Source organism: Gavia stellata, chromosome 2, assembly GCF_030936135.1.
Source record: "Gavia stellata isolate bGavSte3 chromosome 2, bGavSte3.hap2, whole genome shotgun sequence".
NCBI classification, from domain to species: Eukaryota; Metazoa; Chordata; class Aves; order Gaviiformes; family Gaviidae; genus Gavia; species Gavia stellata.
This window is the reverse complement of record NC_082595.1, coordinates 76443447-76461372: the sequence shown is the minus strand read 5'-3', so window position 1 is coordinate 76461372 and position 17926 is coordinate 76443447. Positions and strand designations below refer to the sequence as shown.

The 17926-nt window shown below is 42.4% G+C and overlaps 1 protein-coding gene across 1 annotated transcript; it reads left to right on the top strand.

Moving 5' to 3' along the window:
• Positions 1–656: 656 nt before the first annotated feature.
• On the top strand, positions 657–15158 carry IRAK1BP1 (interleukin 1 receptor associated kinase 1 binding protein 1). Its single transcript, XM_059835754.1, has 4 exons — positions 657–929; positions 9409–9474; positions 13737–13867; positions 14888–15158. The coding sequence occupies exons 1-4, from the start codon at positions 657–659 to the stop codon at positions 15156–15158; spliced, it is 741 nt and encodes a 246-aa protein (XP_059691737.1).
• Positions 15159–17926: the final 2768 nt, after the last annotated feature.

Below are 17926 nucleotides of genomic sequence, written 5' to 3'. Positions count from 1 at the left end.
TTCTGTGATCCTCTGAAAAGCCAAACTGCACCCCTTTGCCTTTCCTAAGTAGAGGGCAGCATTAGCAGGACTCGGCCAGCAGACATTAGCAAAGCCAATGTGTGCGCAGCAAGATGCCTCCATAGAGAACCAGCAGCACTGACAATGGAATGGTTTTTAATCACCCCTGCTGAGGCCCTGCCACCAGCGGAGGACATGCTGTGGCACAACAAAACCCAGTCTTCCTTCCACAGGTAGCAACTACAACCCTTTCTCCAGCACTCCTCCTCACACTCTCAGGTTGCTCCAGACCTTAATACGCTAGAAAAACACGATAATAGGTCAAAAATAGCAGAAACAGGACGGCTTTTCCTCAGAGGACGGGCATCCCTAACGGCTGCGGCCCACCCGCCCAGCTCAATGTCCTTCCGCATCCGCCGGAGCCGCCCTGCCTCGGTAACGGTCATGGCGGATCCCCTGCGGCGGGAGGCTGAGGAACTTCCGCCTCGGTACCTATCATGGCGGGAAGGCGCCTCGGCCCGGCGTCCGCGTGACAACTGCGCCGCGGCCGGGTGATGGCGGTAGGGAGCGGAAGGGGGGGTGTCACGTGGGCGTCTCCCAGGGTGCAGCGGGCGCGCTGGCGTTAGTTGCCATGGTGCCGTGAGGGGCCCGCCGCGATGTCGCTGCCCGCGTCGCCCCCCGCCCGCGTCTTCGCTGAGCTGGTCCCGGCCCAGGCCTCGACCCCAGCCCCGGCGGGACGCGGCGGCCCCCCGGCGCCGTCCGGGCGGGAGGTGCACGTGAGCGGCAGCGCGGAGCTGAGCGCCGGGCCTGACCGGGCGCGGGTGTCGCTGCGGCTGGGCAGCCGGAAGGGGGTGGCCGGGGCGGCGCGGAGCAGCGTGGCTCGCCGGCTGGAGTACATCGCCCAGAGCGCTCGCCAGCGCGGTGTCCCGGTGAGAGCCGCCGCCCGGCCTCCGCCTCCGCCTCCTGCAGCGCCGAGGGCGGAGCGGGGGGTCCTCTGTGGCGCTGGGCTCTGAGGGGCGGGCGGTTCCCCCGGGGGGAGGCAAGGCGAAGAGAGTGGCGGGCGGGGCAGTTCTCTTCAGCTGCGGCGTCCAACCGGCACCTTCCGGCCCCTGGGCCCCCCCCGACCCCGCTGGGCAGCCTGCGGGGTAAGCCGGCTTCCTGCCGGCGAGGGGAGCAGGGGCGGCAGGGCTGGGGCACCCCAGAGGGGAAAGGTGCCCGCTGAGGGGCGCCGTGCCCGGTGTGGGGCGCTGCGTGCATCGGCCTGGCCGGCGGGGAGCAGAAGAGTAACGGGGCTTGGAGGTCTCGTCCCTCTGCCTCGGGAATGTACCGGCCGCCGGGGCACTGCTGTGAAAGCCTGCCTGTCCTTGGGAGGTTGCAGCTTTGCCAGCCTCCGCAGAAAAGGTGGAATGTCGCTACTCGGGCTCTCCAACAGGTAGCTTGTTTTGCATGTGAAAACCATCCTGCTTCGACGATGTCATCTGTGCTTGTAAGACAGCATCCTCACGTGCATACAGATGAAACTGATGAAGGGGTACACAGCAGTGTAACTTAAGCGATACATGTGTGTAAGCTTCTGTATAACTATGTGATCACTATAGGTTAGTGATGAATGCCTACAGAGCTTTTTTCCTCTCTCTGTTTCTTGTTCCAGATAAGCAGAGAGGTATGAAAAAATGTGAGACGTGATCAAGATAGCTGAAGTGACAGAAGCCCCTTGTGGGCTCAGAAAGTTCCTTTACCATAACAAGTTTTTTGGCCTCAGGAAGTCATTTTATGACAATGAGAAAAGCATAACCTTGCCTTTTAAAGTTTTGTCCACACTGTAAATGCTCTGTAACTGTGATTTTTCTCCTAGCAATCATGCAGCTGATGTTTTTGGATTTTATAAAACAGGTTTGGACAGTGTTCCACACCTAGGACTCTTAAAAAACAGAACAAAGCTGATCTTTGATGGAAAAAGTGGTTGCTTTTGAAAGTTACTTACTATTGAAGTCCCCCAGGAAATTTATGCCTTTTTATTGTATTCATAAATGAATGGGGGGAAAAGGGAGATGAGAGTTTGCAATCAACACGAAATTATTCAGTGTAGTAAAAAAGAAAGAATTGCAGAAGGGTTTCATGATACTGCATAATGCTACAGTGCAATTAGTATTAGTAAATACAAAGTAAGAGAGTAAGTTACTTGGCCTAAACAGTGATGTGCTTACAGTGAAATTGCATGCCCGCATTTGAAGTGCAGCATGCATTTGAAGTAAGTGCTGACTCCAACTATTTTTCCCCAACAAAACAGGATTTACTGTTTTCTTTTAAAACTGATAGTGATGCTGTCTCTGTTTCTGTAATAGCTAAAAAAAGCATTTGTTCAGGAGTAGAGAAAGGGATAAAAAAGACCCCTTAACCCCTGATTTAGAAAAAGCTCATATTGCAGCTATGGGACTAGATGGCAAGGAGATATGGAGGCTGCTGTAGGCTAGATACGTGATCCTGCTCCCTATGTTTTTCCTGAACACGTGGCTGGGTGCATGTCTGTCACAGGAAGCACAATTCCGTTGCCATCAGAATGACTCGTTCAGTCAGAAATGGTGCATTTTTGTATGAAGTCACAGGTTGAATGGCTTCAGTTTCTATTAAGTCAGTAAATAGAGTTTAAAGTCTGGTGGATTTTAAGAGGAATGGGAGAAGACAAGGCAACTCATCATGCATTCATTTTTATTAGTAGAGAAAACTATAAGCTTTGTACCCACCACCATAGCGAGCTATCAGATCATGGGGTATTTTCATATGGCTGCAATTAAATAGCTCTTCAAAGTGTGGATAGATTAGAAAAGATAGTTGCAGATATTTACCCTACAGTGAACCTGAATAACTGACTTCCAGTTTTGACATGAACCTGATTGAATGACATTGTCACGAAGGATGAGGAAAAGGCTGAGGTACTTAATGCCCTCTTTGCCTCAGTCTTTAATAGCCAGACCAGGTATCCTCAGGGTATTCAGCTCCCTGAGCTGGAAGACAAGGATGGAGAGCAGAACAAACTCCCCGTGATCCAGGAGGAAGCAGTTAATGACCTGCTATGCCACCTGGACACCCACAAGTCTATGGGGCCTGATGGCATCCACCCAAGGGTGCTGAGGGAGCTGGTGGAGGAGCTTGCCAAGCCACTCTCCATCATTTATCAACAGCCCTGGTTAACGGGGGAGGTCCCGGATGACTGGAGGATTGCCAATGTGACGCCCATCTACAAGAAGGGCCGAAAGGAGGATCCAGGGAACTACAGGCCTGTCAGCCTGACCTCGGTGCCGGGGAAGATTATGGAGAGGTTCATCTTGAGGGCGCTCACGGGGCACGTGCAGGACAACCAAGGGATCAGGCCCAGCCAGCACGGGTTCATGGGAGGCAGGTCCTGCTTGACCAACCTGATCTCCTTCTATGACCAGGTGACCCGCCTAGGGGATGAGGGAAAGGCTGTGGATGTTGTTTGCCTGGACTTTAGTAAAGCCTTCGACACTGTCCCCCACAGTATTCTCCTGGAGAAGCTGGCGACTCGTGGCTTAGACAGGTACACTCTTCTCTGGGTAAAAAACTGGCTGGATGGCCGAGCCCAGAGAGTTGTGGTGAATGGAGTTAAATCCAGTTGGTGGCCGGTCACAAGCGGAGTCCCCCAGGGCTCAGTTTTGGGGCCGGTCTTGTTTAATATCTTTATCGATGATCTGGATGAGGGAATCGAGTGCTCCCTCAGCAAGTTTGCAGACAACACAAAGTTGGGCGGGAGTGTTGATCTGCTCGAGGGTCGGAAGGCTCTGCAGAGGGATCTGGACAGGCTGGATCGATGGGCCAAGGCCAATTGTATGAAGTTCAACAAGGCCAAGTGCCGGGTCCTGCACTTGGGTCACAACAACCCCATGCAACGCTACAGGCTTGGGGACGAGTGGCTGGAAAGCTGCCCCACAGAAAAGGACCTGGGGGTGTTGATTGACAGCCGGCTGAAGATGAGCCAGCAGTGTGCCCAGGTGGCCAAGAAGGCCAACGGCATCCTGGCCTGTATCAGAAATAGTGTGGCCAGCAGGAGTAGGGAGGTGATCGTGCCCCTGTACTCGGCGCTGGTGAGGCCGCACCTCGAATGCTGTGTTCAGTGTTGGGCCCCTCACTACAAGAAGGACATTGAGGTGCTGGAGTGTGTCCAGAGAAGGGCAATGAAGCTGGTGAGGGGTCTGGAGCACAAGTCTTATGAGGAGCGGCTGAGGGAGCTGGGGTTGTTCAGTCTGGAGAAGAGGAGGCTGAGGGGAGACCTTATCGCTCTCTACAACTACCTGAAAGGGGGTTGCAGAGAGGTGGGTGTTGGTCTCTTCTCCCAAGTGACTAGCGACAGGACAAGAGGAAATGGCCTCAAGTTGCGCCAGGGGAGATTCAGACTGGATATTAGGAAAAATTTCTTTACTGAGGGAGTGGTGAGACACTGGAATAGGCTGCCCAGGGAAGTGGTGGAGTCACCCTCCCTGGAGATATTCAAGAAACATGTGGACGTGGCTTGATGGGCATGGTGGTGTGGGTTTTTTGTGTGTGGGTGGTTTTTGGCTTGGGTTTTTTTTTGTTTGGGTTTTTTTTTTTGTTGTTAATGGTTGGACTTGATGATCTTACAGGTCTTTTCCAACCTTAGTGATTCTGTGAATTAGGATAGCATGGAGCATTCAACACGTGGTAGATGACACACAAAAGGAGTAGGCAGGTTGTTAATTAAGTCAGTGTGCTTTAGAGGGGTTGTACACACTACTGCAGGCTAGAAAAAATAACTGCAAAATGAAGTATGACCTGAACAAAACAAATAGTTATATGTGCATGTATGCGGTCAGATTCAGAAATGTAATGGGAGCAGGTAAGCAGTGGTGGTGTAACCTAGGTGGAGGGTGGACTGGTTTTACAATGTGAGAGCATTCAGTGTCTTATTACTGTGAAATTATTGTAACTATAATCTTTCAGAGATACCACACTTTGGAGGTTGGAAACGTTAGTTCTTCCTACTTACTTGAGGGACTGTGAAATGCTGCTTAAGTTGTGGGTTTCTCAGTGTTAGCAAAGTGTTAGCTCTAGGGAACTCTGAGAAAAACAACATGAAGTTGGTTTGGGGTTTTTTTTTTTCACAGTAGTTCCCTGCGGTATAATTTTTAGTGCTTTGTTCCATCCAATTTTAAATCACTTCACTGCTGGAGCTTTTATTTGCCTTGTAGCTTTTCTGCTAACAGCTCTCAGTGCTGGCAATTTGTTCTTAACTGCATTTGCTAACATCACTTGTAGCTGATGCCATTCTAGACCACTGTAAAATTAGTATCTCTTCACAATCTCCATACAGTTCTAGTTGTTGTAAGCTTATCTAAGGCCTCTTTAGAAATCAGCTGGCTAATATATATATATTTATTTTTAATTAATCCATAGAACGATTTCTTTAACCTTTGTTGCTATCATAGGAGGACTGTGAGATCAGAAGTGCGTAACCTTTGCAACAGCAGGAGCTTGCATTAGCAGCTTCTCAGGATGCCTGCGGGCAGCACCTAATTTCCATATAGATTTACACAGTATTTTAATCAGAAATAGGTGCACATAGTAGCATTTATTTATAGAGTGCTGTTAAGTATATGCAGCACTTCAGAGCACAGAATCAGCTTTGAAGGCTGCAGGGAAAGTAAAATCAATGGGGAAACCAGTGCCTCTTACCCAGCCTAGCTGCTCAAAAGAAATGTTTTCTTCTCTTTCTCTGGAAACAGATTTTGTATTTACCACCTGTGATTTATTTGGGGAGTGGTGTGGAGATGATGCTTGTGTTCTTTATTCATTGTGTCTAACAGCTGGCATTAGCTATCTTGTTTAAAAATAACAGTGGTAATACTTGTTGTACCGGTCAGAATGTTATTTAACAAAGCAAACAAACCAGCTCACAAACATACCCAGTGGGCTCTGGCTTAGAGTTTGTCTGTACTTGGATATATTCTTGGATATATGTGCAATAGTCTCTGTATTTCGAACCTATTATTTAGGAGTTGGAGTTATGGATCCACATCCATACGGTTAGTGGGAAAAAAAACCAAGATTTTGAGGTTTTGCTCACTCAGTTACAAAAGCTTCCAGTTTCAATATATCCTTGAATAAGAAATGTCAAAACCTGCATAAGGCTTCACCTTTTTTAGACTACTGCATATTTTAAGAAATATCCCCAAAGTATCCTTACATTTGCTGAGTGCAAATCTGCTTTTTACCTTTCTTAAAATAACTGTTACATATACTTCTGTTATTTCTTGAATGGACATTAAGCAACAGAAACTTCTTCACTGTAGATTTTTAGGTTGTCGTTCTGTCCATCTAATGCCAAACAGAACAGACAGAGTGAGGGGATGAGAGGCTGGAGCACAGGTAACAGATGCCTAGCTGGGGTATGTGCTGGCTGTAGGTGATTATCATCCTTAACTATCTGGGGATACCATGATGGATGGACTTCTAGGAGATACAAGCATACATCAAGACTCTCATTAACCATTTCTTTATACTAAGAACAAAAATGCTTTGTTCAGGTGGAAGAAGCTAACTCTTGTTTGTTTAAATATCTTTATTTTTCATAATGTAAAGTTATATTGGATATATCAGTGCAAATGTAGAAGTAAATTTTAAGATACATTTCCAGGTGTCTCCAGATATTTTTTAACTACGCATATCTGTAGTTTACCACAATGGTGCATTAGCGTACATTTTCCAAACTATAAACATTTTCGCTTACTGTGGCTGGTCTTGTGTTTCATAAAACGGTCTCACAGTTTTGTTAACTCAGTAACCAGGAGCAGAACACATAACTTTATCTGGAGGTAGGCTTTTCTCATACTGTATTGTTATATAGCTGTCTTCTAAAGTGTGCTTTCGCTGATTATCTATTTAGTTTTTTCCCTGTTCTCTTCTGGGGAAAGGAGCAGTCATTCCTGTAAACAGCGATGGTGTCGTGAGGGTGGACATGATGGTCCTGTGAAGAAATTGTTCAGAACTAGCAGATAGGTAGGAGGAAGGCCTATGTAAGATATTTTTTTTTTCTGTTGAAAAGAAGGAAAATATAAGGCAAAGCACAGTTCTACACTTGATATTGTAAGCTCAATGGGATATTGACTGTCCTTCATTTTTGTGTTTATAGTACCTGCAACAGTGATGGTTTATGTCACTGCTGGCTCAAAAAATAGGCTATATAAGCAGAATGCAAGTGTGATTCTATTAAGAACTGTTCAATGGCTTCTGGGGTAATTGAGTTATCACATAACAATAATGTTATATTCATTTAATTTTCCTACTATGATTCTTGGCCCACAGATTTAGAAAATGGAGAAAGTTATTCCAGAAGTCCAGAATACCTGACATAACAGAAGTGTAGCTTTCCCTCAGTCACAGTCAAAACTTTTTTCCTGTGGCTATTGCAATCAAATGGATAGTTCCTCAGCCAAAATATAAACATAGACATAAGCAGTAGAAAAAAAAGCTTTTTGCTTTTGATGTAGTCAAAGTCCTGATTCCAATTTAAAATTCTATTGTCACCTACCTATCTTTTCCATATCTTTGTCGAACATACTCCTGAACAGGAACAAAGTATCTTAACAGAAGATGCATCCCAGGAGGCCACCTTGTTATGACTTCAGCAATTATTTCGTCCATTTATCTGCAATAACACATACAGCTACTGTCAAATCTGGTGGGATAAAAATCAGCTGTGAGGGAAATTTTATAATAGATGGCACAAAATGATCTTTTACTCTAGTTGCGTTGATCTTGCAATAGTGCCTGGAGCCACAGGATGGCACTGTCCTTAAATACACAGGAACCTTGCGGAGGGCAAAACCAAATTAGAAGACTTTAATCCGTTCAGCAGGAAAGAGAACTTCTTAAAAAGGATTAAGGAGCAGAAACAAGGGAAAACAAATGCACTTTTTCTATGTTTACTCTGAAGTTTTACTACAGTATAGTTATTTCTGTAAAATAGGAATTGTAGAAGAAAGCTTTTCTGTGTGGTCATTTCTATAAGATATGCAAGAGCTCTAGAAAAAACCTGTCTTGTGAATTGTAATTGGATTCTATCATAAATAGTAAGATTTGCTTGGTTTTGTAAATTAAATGAGTTGTTGGTGCTGGACTGACTTGAGCACTCTTTAGCAAACCACAGCCAGCCACACTGCCAAAGTACCTCAAACCTATGACTTCAAAAGGGGAAATAAGTTTTTTAGGGAGTAACTGGCCCTGGTCCTTGCCCTTACTAAAAGAGATTATGCAAAAATAGGACTGTTATGCTTGAATTTGAGCACTGCCAATCAATCATAAAATTGAAATTTCAAAATTTCTTTCTTGTAGCCTGCTGTGCAATGGTAATTATGGATCTAATTTCCATATGATATTTTAAAAGAAAGATGCTTCTCATGATTAATGTCATTTATATAAACTTATGCATGCATGCTACATGATGAGTTGAGCCTCTGACACAAAGCATCTTTTGCAGTGTGTCAACACTGAAAGCAAATACTGTTTTCCTATGCAAATAAGTTTAGTAAGTAAAACTTTTTCAGTAATTGGAAGGCTTAGTATCTGCTTCCTTATGGTTCCTGGGTATTAAATGCAAAGTTACATTTACAATTAAATTGTAAACTGTGCTTTTTGTTGTGTTACAGTAATTTTACAGTAAACTGTTCATGCAAACTGTTCACCGAAGAGGGAAATGGGTGAAAGAAATGTGATTGTTAGACCGCGAGCAAGCTGGTCAAATATTCAGATGTAACTAGAGTTATTCTGTATCTTAGTTAGCTCGCTATCTTAGTTATAAGTCTTACAGGATTTGCTAGTGCTCAGTGCAGCCATTATGTTGAATAATGTAGCTATTGTTAATGAAAAAGCATCACTGGTGGAATAGCCTCTTTTAAGGGTTACCATTCTGCCAGAATGACCAGTGCTCAGTCATTGTTCGCATCACCTTGCTACAAGCCGCTACTGTTAAAATATCTTAAAATAGGGGCCTGAAAAGCACTTTTCACATACTAACCTTCTGAAAACAACTGAAGCTTCTAGTTTTTTGAACCAAGTGAATTTACAGTTACACACTGATACACACAGCTTCTAGCTAGCAGTCACTTTTAAGACCTAATTGTTCTCATCAAGTGAATATCAGCGAAATTACATTATAGAGCTACTGTATAATTTACTTTAAATAATGTGAAGAAGTCTTTAACATCCACCCAGTTTTTAACTGAAGAGATTTGCTTGAAAAATTCCAAATTTCAGTTGCGAAGTCATAAGTAATAAGCCAGAACAGTTCAGCTTTTACAGGACACAAGGTACATACATTTCCAACAAACACTTAATTTCTGTCTTTTAAGATTATATTCTTGTACTTTGTTTTAGGAAGAAAATGTGACTGTAATGGAGGATTTTAGTAGAGTAGAAAATGCTTACCAAATGGAAGCAGAGGTATGTATTCAACCTAAGCAAAAATAATAATAAAAAAAAAAAGAATAAGAAATGTAGCAAGGACTAATGAAAATTTGCAGACTGTCTTTCCTCATACTGAGGAGTAGATGTTCTCTACAGTAAGGGCAGCATAGTCCAAAGAAACTATTGAAGGACTGTGGTTTAAAGCAGAGTTCAGCTGCAGTCTTCTGTTGTGTGCCGAACTTGTTTTCTGCTACTGTAATATAGAAGAAATTCTTCTCTTCTCAGATGACTGTGTGCTTTTTAAATATTACACGATGCTACAGAAGGGAGTATTTGGTTCTGGGGCTCTAAGGTGGTCATTCTGTGGCAGTGTAAGCAAACCCACGATTCTGCACTTTCCTTCACCCCTAGCCCTTCCTGCCCCTCTGCTTCTTGCAAGGAGTTGTACTTAGGTGATCAGGTGATAGGTCCGTTCAGAAAGCTGCTCCAGTTAATAACTTTTTTTTTTCCAGATTAGTTTTTATTTTTTCCATTATTTTAGCTCCCTGAACTGGAGGAAAAGCAAGGCAGAGGATGAGAGTGGATGGGGGAGAACAGTGGCGTGGCAGCCCTAATCTAGATCTGCTTAAGCCACAGTTGAAGAGCACCTGGACTTTGGTCTATTCTACATGACTCTGCCATCAGCTTGCTGCAAGTAAAGCAAAGCTAATTGTTTCCTAGGTAATTGACTTGGAATTCTGTAGGTAAAAAGTGCTGTGTGAAAGCTAAATATTATGGGAATAATCCCATTTACTTCAGAAGCAGCTCAGGGGAGTATTTTTTCACACGTTCATGCTATAGTAAGAAATAAATGCTGTGCTGCAAACATTCATTGAGGGAAATGATGTGTTTTCAGTCAATGGATCTTTTTAGAGTATCCAGCTTTAATCGCTACTCAGCAAATTTACAGATTCTTATGAAATAAACCTGGAAGACTGCAATAAAATGTTAGCTCTTTTATAGAGCTGTTGTTTACAATCCCCTAAACCAAGGTTCGGCCTCTTTAGTTTGCTTGCTTTAAGGCATATTTGCATCTAAATAACAGCAATAAATACAGAAATAATTGAGAATTTAGAGAACAAAATTTGGATTTTAAAATGAGTCCTAAGAAGCTTAAATGGTGTGCATCAGTGTCATGTTCTGAATGACTTTAACTTCATAATGTAGACACCTACTATAATGAGAGCCTAAATCACCATGGTTTTTGGATGAGCTGTACTTAAAAATTAATAAAACTATATTGAATTATTATTTAGGCTACAGACAAGCTTAGGCTTACAACTTCAGTCTTAAGTGGTAACTTAACAATCGTCTCCCTTCTGCTGTTAATTTTTATACAACAAAGATTGTATGTGGAAAGCGAATTACATGGATGTAGTGTTCATGTATAGGCAGCTTGGACCAGCTGTAATTGCTGTTCAAAAGTTGTATGGTTGCCTAGGACCTGGGTGTCGGAACTTGAAAAATCTAGCCATAGTACTGCTGGTTTGGCTGCCCTGTACACTTAAGTAGCAGCAATATGGTCGCTCTTTATGCAGAGATTAGTTTCTCCTTGCTTTCCCCTTTATATATGTACTTGTTTCATTAGTGCAGCTTCATAAACAAAGGAAATTCCATTGACCAGGGTGTTTGTGTACTTTAGCAACAGAAATTAATTTAAAATTAACTTCCAGTCACTTCTTTACTAAAGAGGTTGCCATTATATTTGTGTTATATGTAAAATCATGGAAGTCATGCATTATTTCATTCTGTAAACCCTTTTTACCATTTGCCTACTGTAAGAGTTTTTAGAAGACTGAAGGAATTCCCAGACAAATAGCTATTTTAAGGTATAATTAAGAATTCGGGATACACTTTGAACTGTAAGGGGATAAATTTTAATTCATGCTATAACAAAGGAAAATATGCAGAAGAATGAAGGTGTGTATGAGGTCACAAAGCTTTACAATATCTTAATCATAATAGTTCATTTATTGTATGACAATCTCATGGGATGAAAATTACATTGGTTTTGTGCATTTCATAATACACTTCCCTCCTTGTCTTATCCTTTACAGCCTTACCCAAACCTTAAAATGTCCATAATGGTTTTGCATACCCTCATGTTACATTTTCACACTTTTTACCTTAATCATAATTTTATTGAAGAAATTGAAACACTGCTTTGCATTTTAATCATAGAATCATAGAATGGTTTGGGTTGGAAGGGACCTTTAAAGATCATCTAGTCCAACCCCCATGCTCAGGTATCCTCTGTAAATGTAAGTGGAATTTATTGCATCTAGCTCTAACTGAAAACCGTGATTTTTAGAGGGGAAAACCAACAAAATTCAGTCACTGCTCAGTTGTTTTCTGCCCCGAGGGTACCTGATTACATGCTTCTTTTTTAACAACTAAGTTCCTGAGTGCCCAGAACTGTGTCTGAGCAGCTTACCTCTTGCTTAAGACCCACGGTTCTTTTGTTTGATCATTGTTTTGTTTCAGCCCCTTGAGGGAACTGATCGTGTAAACACTGATAGCAATCTGGAAAACACTATGACAGTCCTCATTCATTGTGAGACTTTCAACTTTCCACAAAATACAACTGTGACTGTTTTTCTGGCAAAACAGCAAAAGAGGGTACATGCTTTTTATATATGGCAAGAACTCCCACTGAAGTTGGAAATCCAGGTTTAATCTCATCTTCAGCCTTTGTTCACATTGGTACTGCACCTTGCAGAAAGTGATCCAACCCCCAAGTTACAGATAAAGGACATGCAGCTGAGGTGAAGATGCAGACTTGGTGCAGTTTTGCACAACAGGCATGACCCTTTGTCCGTGTAGAAGATGGACTTGCCCTGCCGCTCCATCTTGGTCAGTTTTTAAGGCCCAAAGCCCAGCTTTAGCTGAGTTGTGTGAAGAGCTACTGAGCCAGTGCAAGGATTCAAGCCAGGATGAGGTACATGTACTGCACTGAGAGGCCAGCAAGGGTAACAAGACGTGCATTAATTACTTTGTGGTAATTGTCAGTATCCATTTTTTTACCTTACCCTGTATATGAAGTAGCCCCCTCCTCTCTCACTGAGAGATTCAGCTTCCTTGAATTATCTCGTGTTCCACAAGGTGAATCTATGGTATGCCCACAGGAAGCTATTGCAGTGCAGCTGACGTGCCGTAACTTGGATTGCTGTACCATATACCTTCACTGGTATAGATTGTTGGATAGACAGCAGCAATCACAGGGGTGACTGTATGTCATGGGTTGGCAGTGGAATTTTCTTTACCACAGCTTTTTTTCTTCCCCTCCTGTTGAAGCTGTATAATGGCAAAAAGAAAGGAAAGAGTCAGGGATAAGAGAGAAGGTGAGCCTGACTTGGTGGTGAGAGCACTGTACTGGGAAGTGAAGATGAGGGTTTAGTTCTTCTAAAAAAGAGTTTGGGACCCAGGATTTCTGATTCCTGAATGCTATAGCAGCTCAGCATCATTGCATCACTCCTGGTGACTGTGCTCTGCCACAGAAAAAGGCCAGCTCCTGCCTGGAAAGTAGCCGCCTGGCTGGCACTTCCTCTCAAGGAAGGCTGTAGGTCTCTGGATCCGGGGCTGGTAGTGATGCCTGCTTTGTAGGACTTGGGAAAGCACCTGAATTCCTGATGCATCTGTATTGAATGCTTCTTATTGACAAAGCCACAGACAGCTAGATGTTTAAATTGTTTTTACTCCAAGTCTGAAGTGCCCATTTCTCTGTAGGCACTAGAGTGAGTATTCAGCCAACACAGGGGTTTGAGCCCACTGCAAGCTGGTCTGGGCTAGGCTTAGTTTAATCTCATACTTCGGTTTTCTTGAACCTAATGCTGGGAATTAAAATGTAATTTTCCTTCCTGCACTATGTTTTCCACATCATTTTGCTTGGGCTTCTGCATAATTAGCATCTAGTAATCTAAAAAGGGAAGAACCAGGATGCATCTAGTCATGTGTCCCAAGGAGCACATTCATTCTTCAAATTGTCTACATACCAAGAATGCCATGCTTCCTCACAAAAGAGCATTTCTTAATCCTCAATTTTAAGCCATTTTAAGAACTACTTTCTGTTGCAAACCTGATGATAGTCTCTAGGGCTATATAAAAGTGTTCTAAGTAAATAAATCTTGGTGTTGTATACAGGACTAGTATGTTTAGTTAGTTTGTACATATCTGGCTTTATATTGATTTAAATACAAATGTTGAATCATAAGGGAAAAATGAAAAAAAATTACTTGTGTGATGTCTGTGTTCACTCCCAGGTCTGTATTATATTCAGCGATTTTGGAAAAATGCAGAATGTTTGCAATCTACTCATTGAGAAGTTAGGAACCTCTCTTACCATCAGTCCACCTCATTTCTACCATACACCAGAAGCCATAGACACCCTTCGGTAAGTTCTCTCTCACGCCACAAATTTTACAGCCTCAGATAACAGTTAATATGAATACATAATTTATACTGTTTGTAATGGGAGCAAATAGTTTCCTTCATACTTATTAAAATTTATGTTCAAATATTTCAGTATTTGTTTTAAATATAACCTATAAATTAATGCCGTTCAGCCTAGAAGATACAGCTTGTTCTTTCTACAGTGTCCTTGTGCGAAAGCAGAATGTGATAAAAAATATTTTCCCACTGATTTCCATTGGAAGTATAATCTACTCTGAATGTTAGCTCAACAGAATTTGACTTTGGTTACATCAGCACATGTAGGTTTAATTTGTATTCATTCATGAAGGTACAAGTTTGTTACCAGTTGTTGATAATTCTAAGTGCCCTTGCCAATTCCCATTACTCTTAGCTGCTGACACGATCTGAAAAGAACCATGTGCGGTGCTTGCTCAGCATCGAAACATGCTACTTTGAAGCTCACAGTCTCAATATCTTAGGTGTTAACTTTCTCCCATTGATGTTGGGGGGGCAAAGGGAAGTTTAATCTTGGTTTGGGGTTTGCCTCTTTAAAGAAAATAATTATGTCTAGTCCAAGAAGCAAGCTCAACTAGCTACTGCTAACGGTTCTGGAGATGTCAGAAGTCTATCTCAAAGGTGTCTACGCCGGAGTCTGGAAATCAGGCCAGGGAGGTTAAATAGGTGCTAGTACGCCTTACAGCTGGGCCACCCAAATGCCTGCAGCAAGGGTTGAACTCTTGCTCCACACCACACACCACGGATGCCTGCAGCAGATAGGTATTGGAAATGCTTGATCATAGCTGATGAGGATGCTGACATTTTCTCCGCATGTTCCCCCCCTCAAACTCCTAAACTGTCACCCAGAACCTGGGGGAGGGTGATGTGCCTTACATCTATGCAGTTTCAGAAGCTGAGGCATTAAAAAAAAATAATGCTTGGCAGGAATACTTGTACATCAGTTGGCCCTGCTTGTTACTGTGCTGCTTTTTCTACCACTTAGCCGTCAAGTATGCGTTGCTGCCGTTGGAAACACACGGCGGAAAGCTCAAGAAGTCTGTCGACTGTTTGGCCAGTCATTGGGAAAACCTTTATTAATAAAAGAAGAAGAAACAAAAGAATGGGGAGGCCACACAGATAGTCATCTATCAAACTCCCCAGATTCACTGACTCTGCAGGAAAGAATCCAGAATGCTACTGCTTATGCTTCTTGTAGAGTGTTTGCTGTGTTTGAGATAAAGGGAAAAGAAAACAGAAGAAACAAGTTGCTCTAGAAACCTTCAAATCCTACACATTTTCTTAATAAATTTTTTATGCTTTCTTGAGTTTTTTGTTGTTGTTTTTTACTTTATTCTTATGGTAGCAAGTAGAGTTAAGAGAGGAGATTAAGAATGGGGGTTGTGTAGTGAGCCAGCGTAGGAGGTTTTGTAACACCTGTCCAGGTGCAAAAAAGTAGATTAACTCTTCCATCGCATGTATCATTTGAAAGCAGCACAACATATGCTTTTGTAAAGAGAGTAGTCAAAGTATTGCAGGATTTACGTACTATACCTCTCCCCAGAAATATTTCAGTTCCTCTTGGTCTTTATTTAGCCCTGTCCCCTAAAATAAAGGTTATGATTAATTCTTAAAGTACAGTTCTTAACTGTTCAGTTTCTTCCTCTGCCCCCCTGTAAAAGAGCAAGATACTTGATGCGCAAAACCTTTCGTACTCCTAGCTGAAACTTGGCTATATTTAAACCTTTCCTCCCAAATTTGGAAGGAAATTAACCCCTGTCTCGATTCAGGGTAAACTGAACATGCAATGTGTTTGCTTCTAATGAAATGGATTGTTCAACATAAACAGGCTTAGGAATGTTTTATTTCATCATAGGTAAAAATATACATGAGTTTTATCCTGGTGTCTATTTGCTCAAGTTTAAAAAGGAAATATGTTGTCTGGATGTACATTACATGTACAAGCACTTAAGCACTTCAGTCATGAGGATAGATTTTTTTCAACCATGGCTGCATAATGTATTTTGATCCATCATATCCACTGAAATAGGCTTTCATATCAGGGTGATGTACCTGAGAAAATAATATTTCAAGTTGCGTAAGCACCAGAATTAGCAATAAATACAAACCGATACCTAAAAGAATCATTAACGTTACTACAGTTAACTTTCTGAAAACTCTTGATTAGTTTTTAAATACAAAATGTACATAGAGATACTTTCAGTGGGATTTTCCATGTACCTTAACCAAATTTGTGTCATCAGAACAGTGGCCTTCTTAAACTGTCAAAGTACTCTACAAATGTTGAACATAACATATCTCATGAGATAGATAGGTATTACATGCTAGATCTACACCAGCACTTACATTTCAAAATCAGCACTGTTTCTTATTGAAGTAGTTGCCACTCATTTGTTGCTGGTAGAGCTGTTTGTTTGTTACTGGTTTTGGCTGGATCAGTTATCTAATCCTAATTAGCAGCAGGAACAGTAAAGAAGCAGTGGGGGAAATGGTGAAGCCACACCAAGTTGATGGCTGTAGGTACCACAATATCCAGCTTGAAGATGCAAATCCACAAAGGGCAATCCAAGTCACGTGCCTTGTCATGATGCAGAAAGCCTACAGTGAGCGAGTTAGAACTGCCAACTGGGAAAAGGTTAGGCATTTTCTCATCAGTCTCAACTCTTCTTCAGGAAATTACTCTGCCTGTTGGGCTGTAGGAAAGGCTGAGTGAGGGCAACCCAGAGACCTTTGGAACTTGAGGTATATACATGACTCGCCATTTGTAATTAATCTCAGCTAGACAGCTTTCAAATACCTCATCTTGTGAGCTTGTTACCATCAGTTCCCCTTACAATCTTTGCGGACAATCAGCCTGTCATGCACGTGCATAAAGCAATCTGCTATCTTAAAGGCTAGTTTACACAAGGTAGATGTTTAAGGTAAGGTATCTGTTTCTCCGCATGGACTGTAAAGGTAACTGAAGATAGCCAGCTGACTGACATAATGACAGATGCATTTTTTAGACATGTAAGTTAGAGTAGTCAGAACCCTTTTTTAAATACTTATGACACTTATTTGGGATAGCATCGTTCCTGCTCCTAAGTAAGTTCAGGCATGTTAGCACATTTTATATTACAATCAGTGGCTAAAATAGAAAAAAGGACTGGAACTAAGGCTTCTCACAAATAAAAGAGGTAATGATGTCACACTGTTTGGCCCCATTGGTTGAGGGGGGTCCCTTATGCGCAGTGGCACAGTTTCAGAGAAAGCATGGAGAGTCTTCAGGCCAGCCTAACTTACACAATTCCTTTGGGGGGTTCTCCTGAAAGGCAAAAGGTGCCCATTTGAATCCTCTGTTTGACTAGACCAAGCATCTCCTGTTAGATGAATGGTTCAGCTACTTGCTGTTATTTTAAATACAGATACTGCCACTATCCACAATTTAAAAGAAGGTATCCACAGTAGCACTGGATCCCTTGCAAAAAGCTGTTTGCATGCAGCATGCATGCCTGAAGGCCGTTTTCTGGATCAGAGTCTCTGGCTAATTTAAGAATTAGGCACACCTTGCATTAAGTTAGAAATCAAAAGCTACCAAGACTGTGATACACAAAGCAGACTTTTTGGCTCCCAGAGAGTTTTGCAGTTAAGAAGGGAGACATTACTCAGTCTGGGCAGCAGCTGAGCAGAAGCTGTTTGAAATGCAGATTTTTCAGAGCGGAATTGAGAAACCAACATACAGTGCTAGATCTGGTAGAAAGAGATTAAATGACTCGTCCAACTGTGATAGGTCAGTGAAATCCTAAACCAAAAGTCCATGTCTGCAGCAGCCTGTACATAACAGAAGTCAAGTTGCTAAAACACTTAAAAAAAATAGGCAGTTGAATACTCTGAAGTAGGCAGTACCAGGGTTTGGTCATTTATCAGCTTCCAAAAACACATACTTGAAAGTATAGCAGTAATTTGTTTATCTGCTTTCTCTATTAGTTTTCACTAACTTTGCAAAATAGATAGTATCTATTAAGCCAAAGGTCAGCCAACTTTT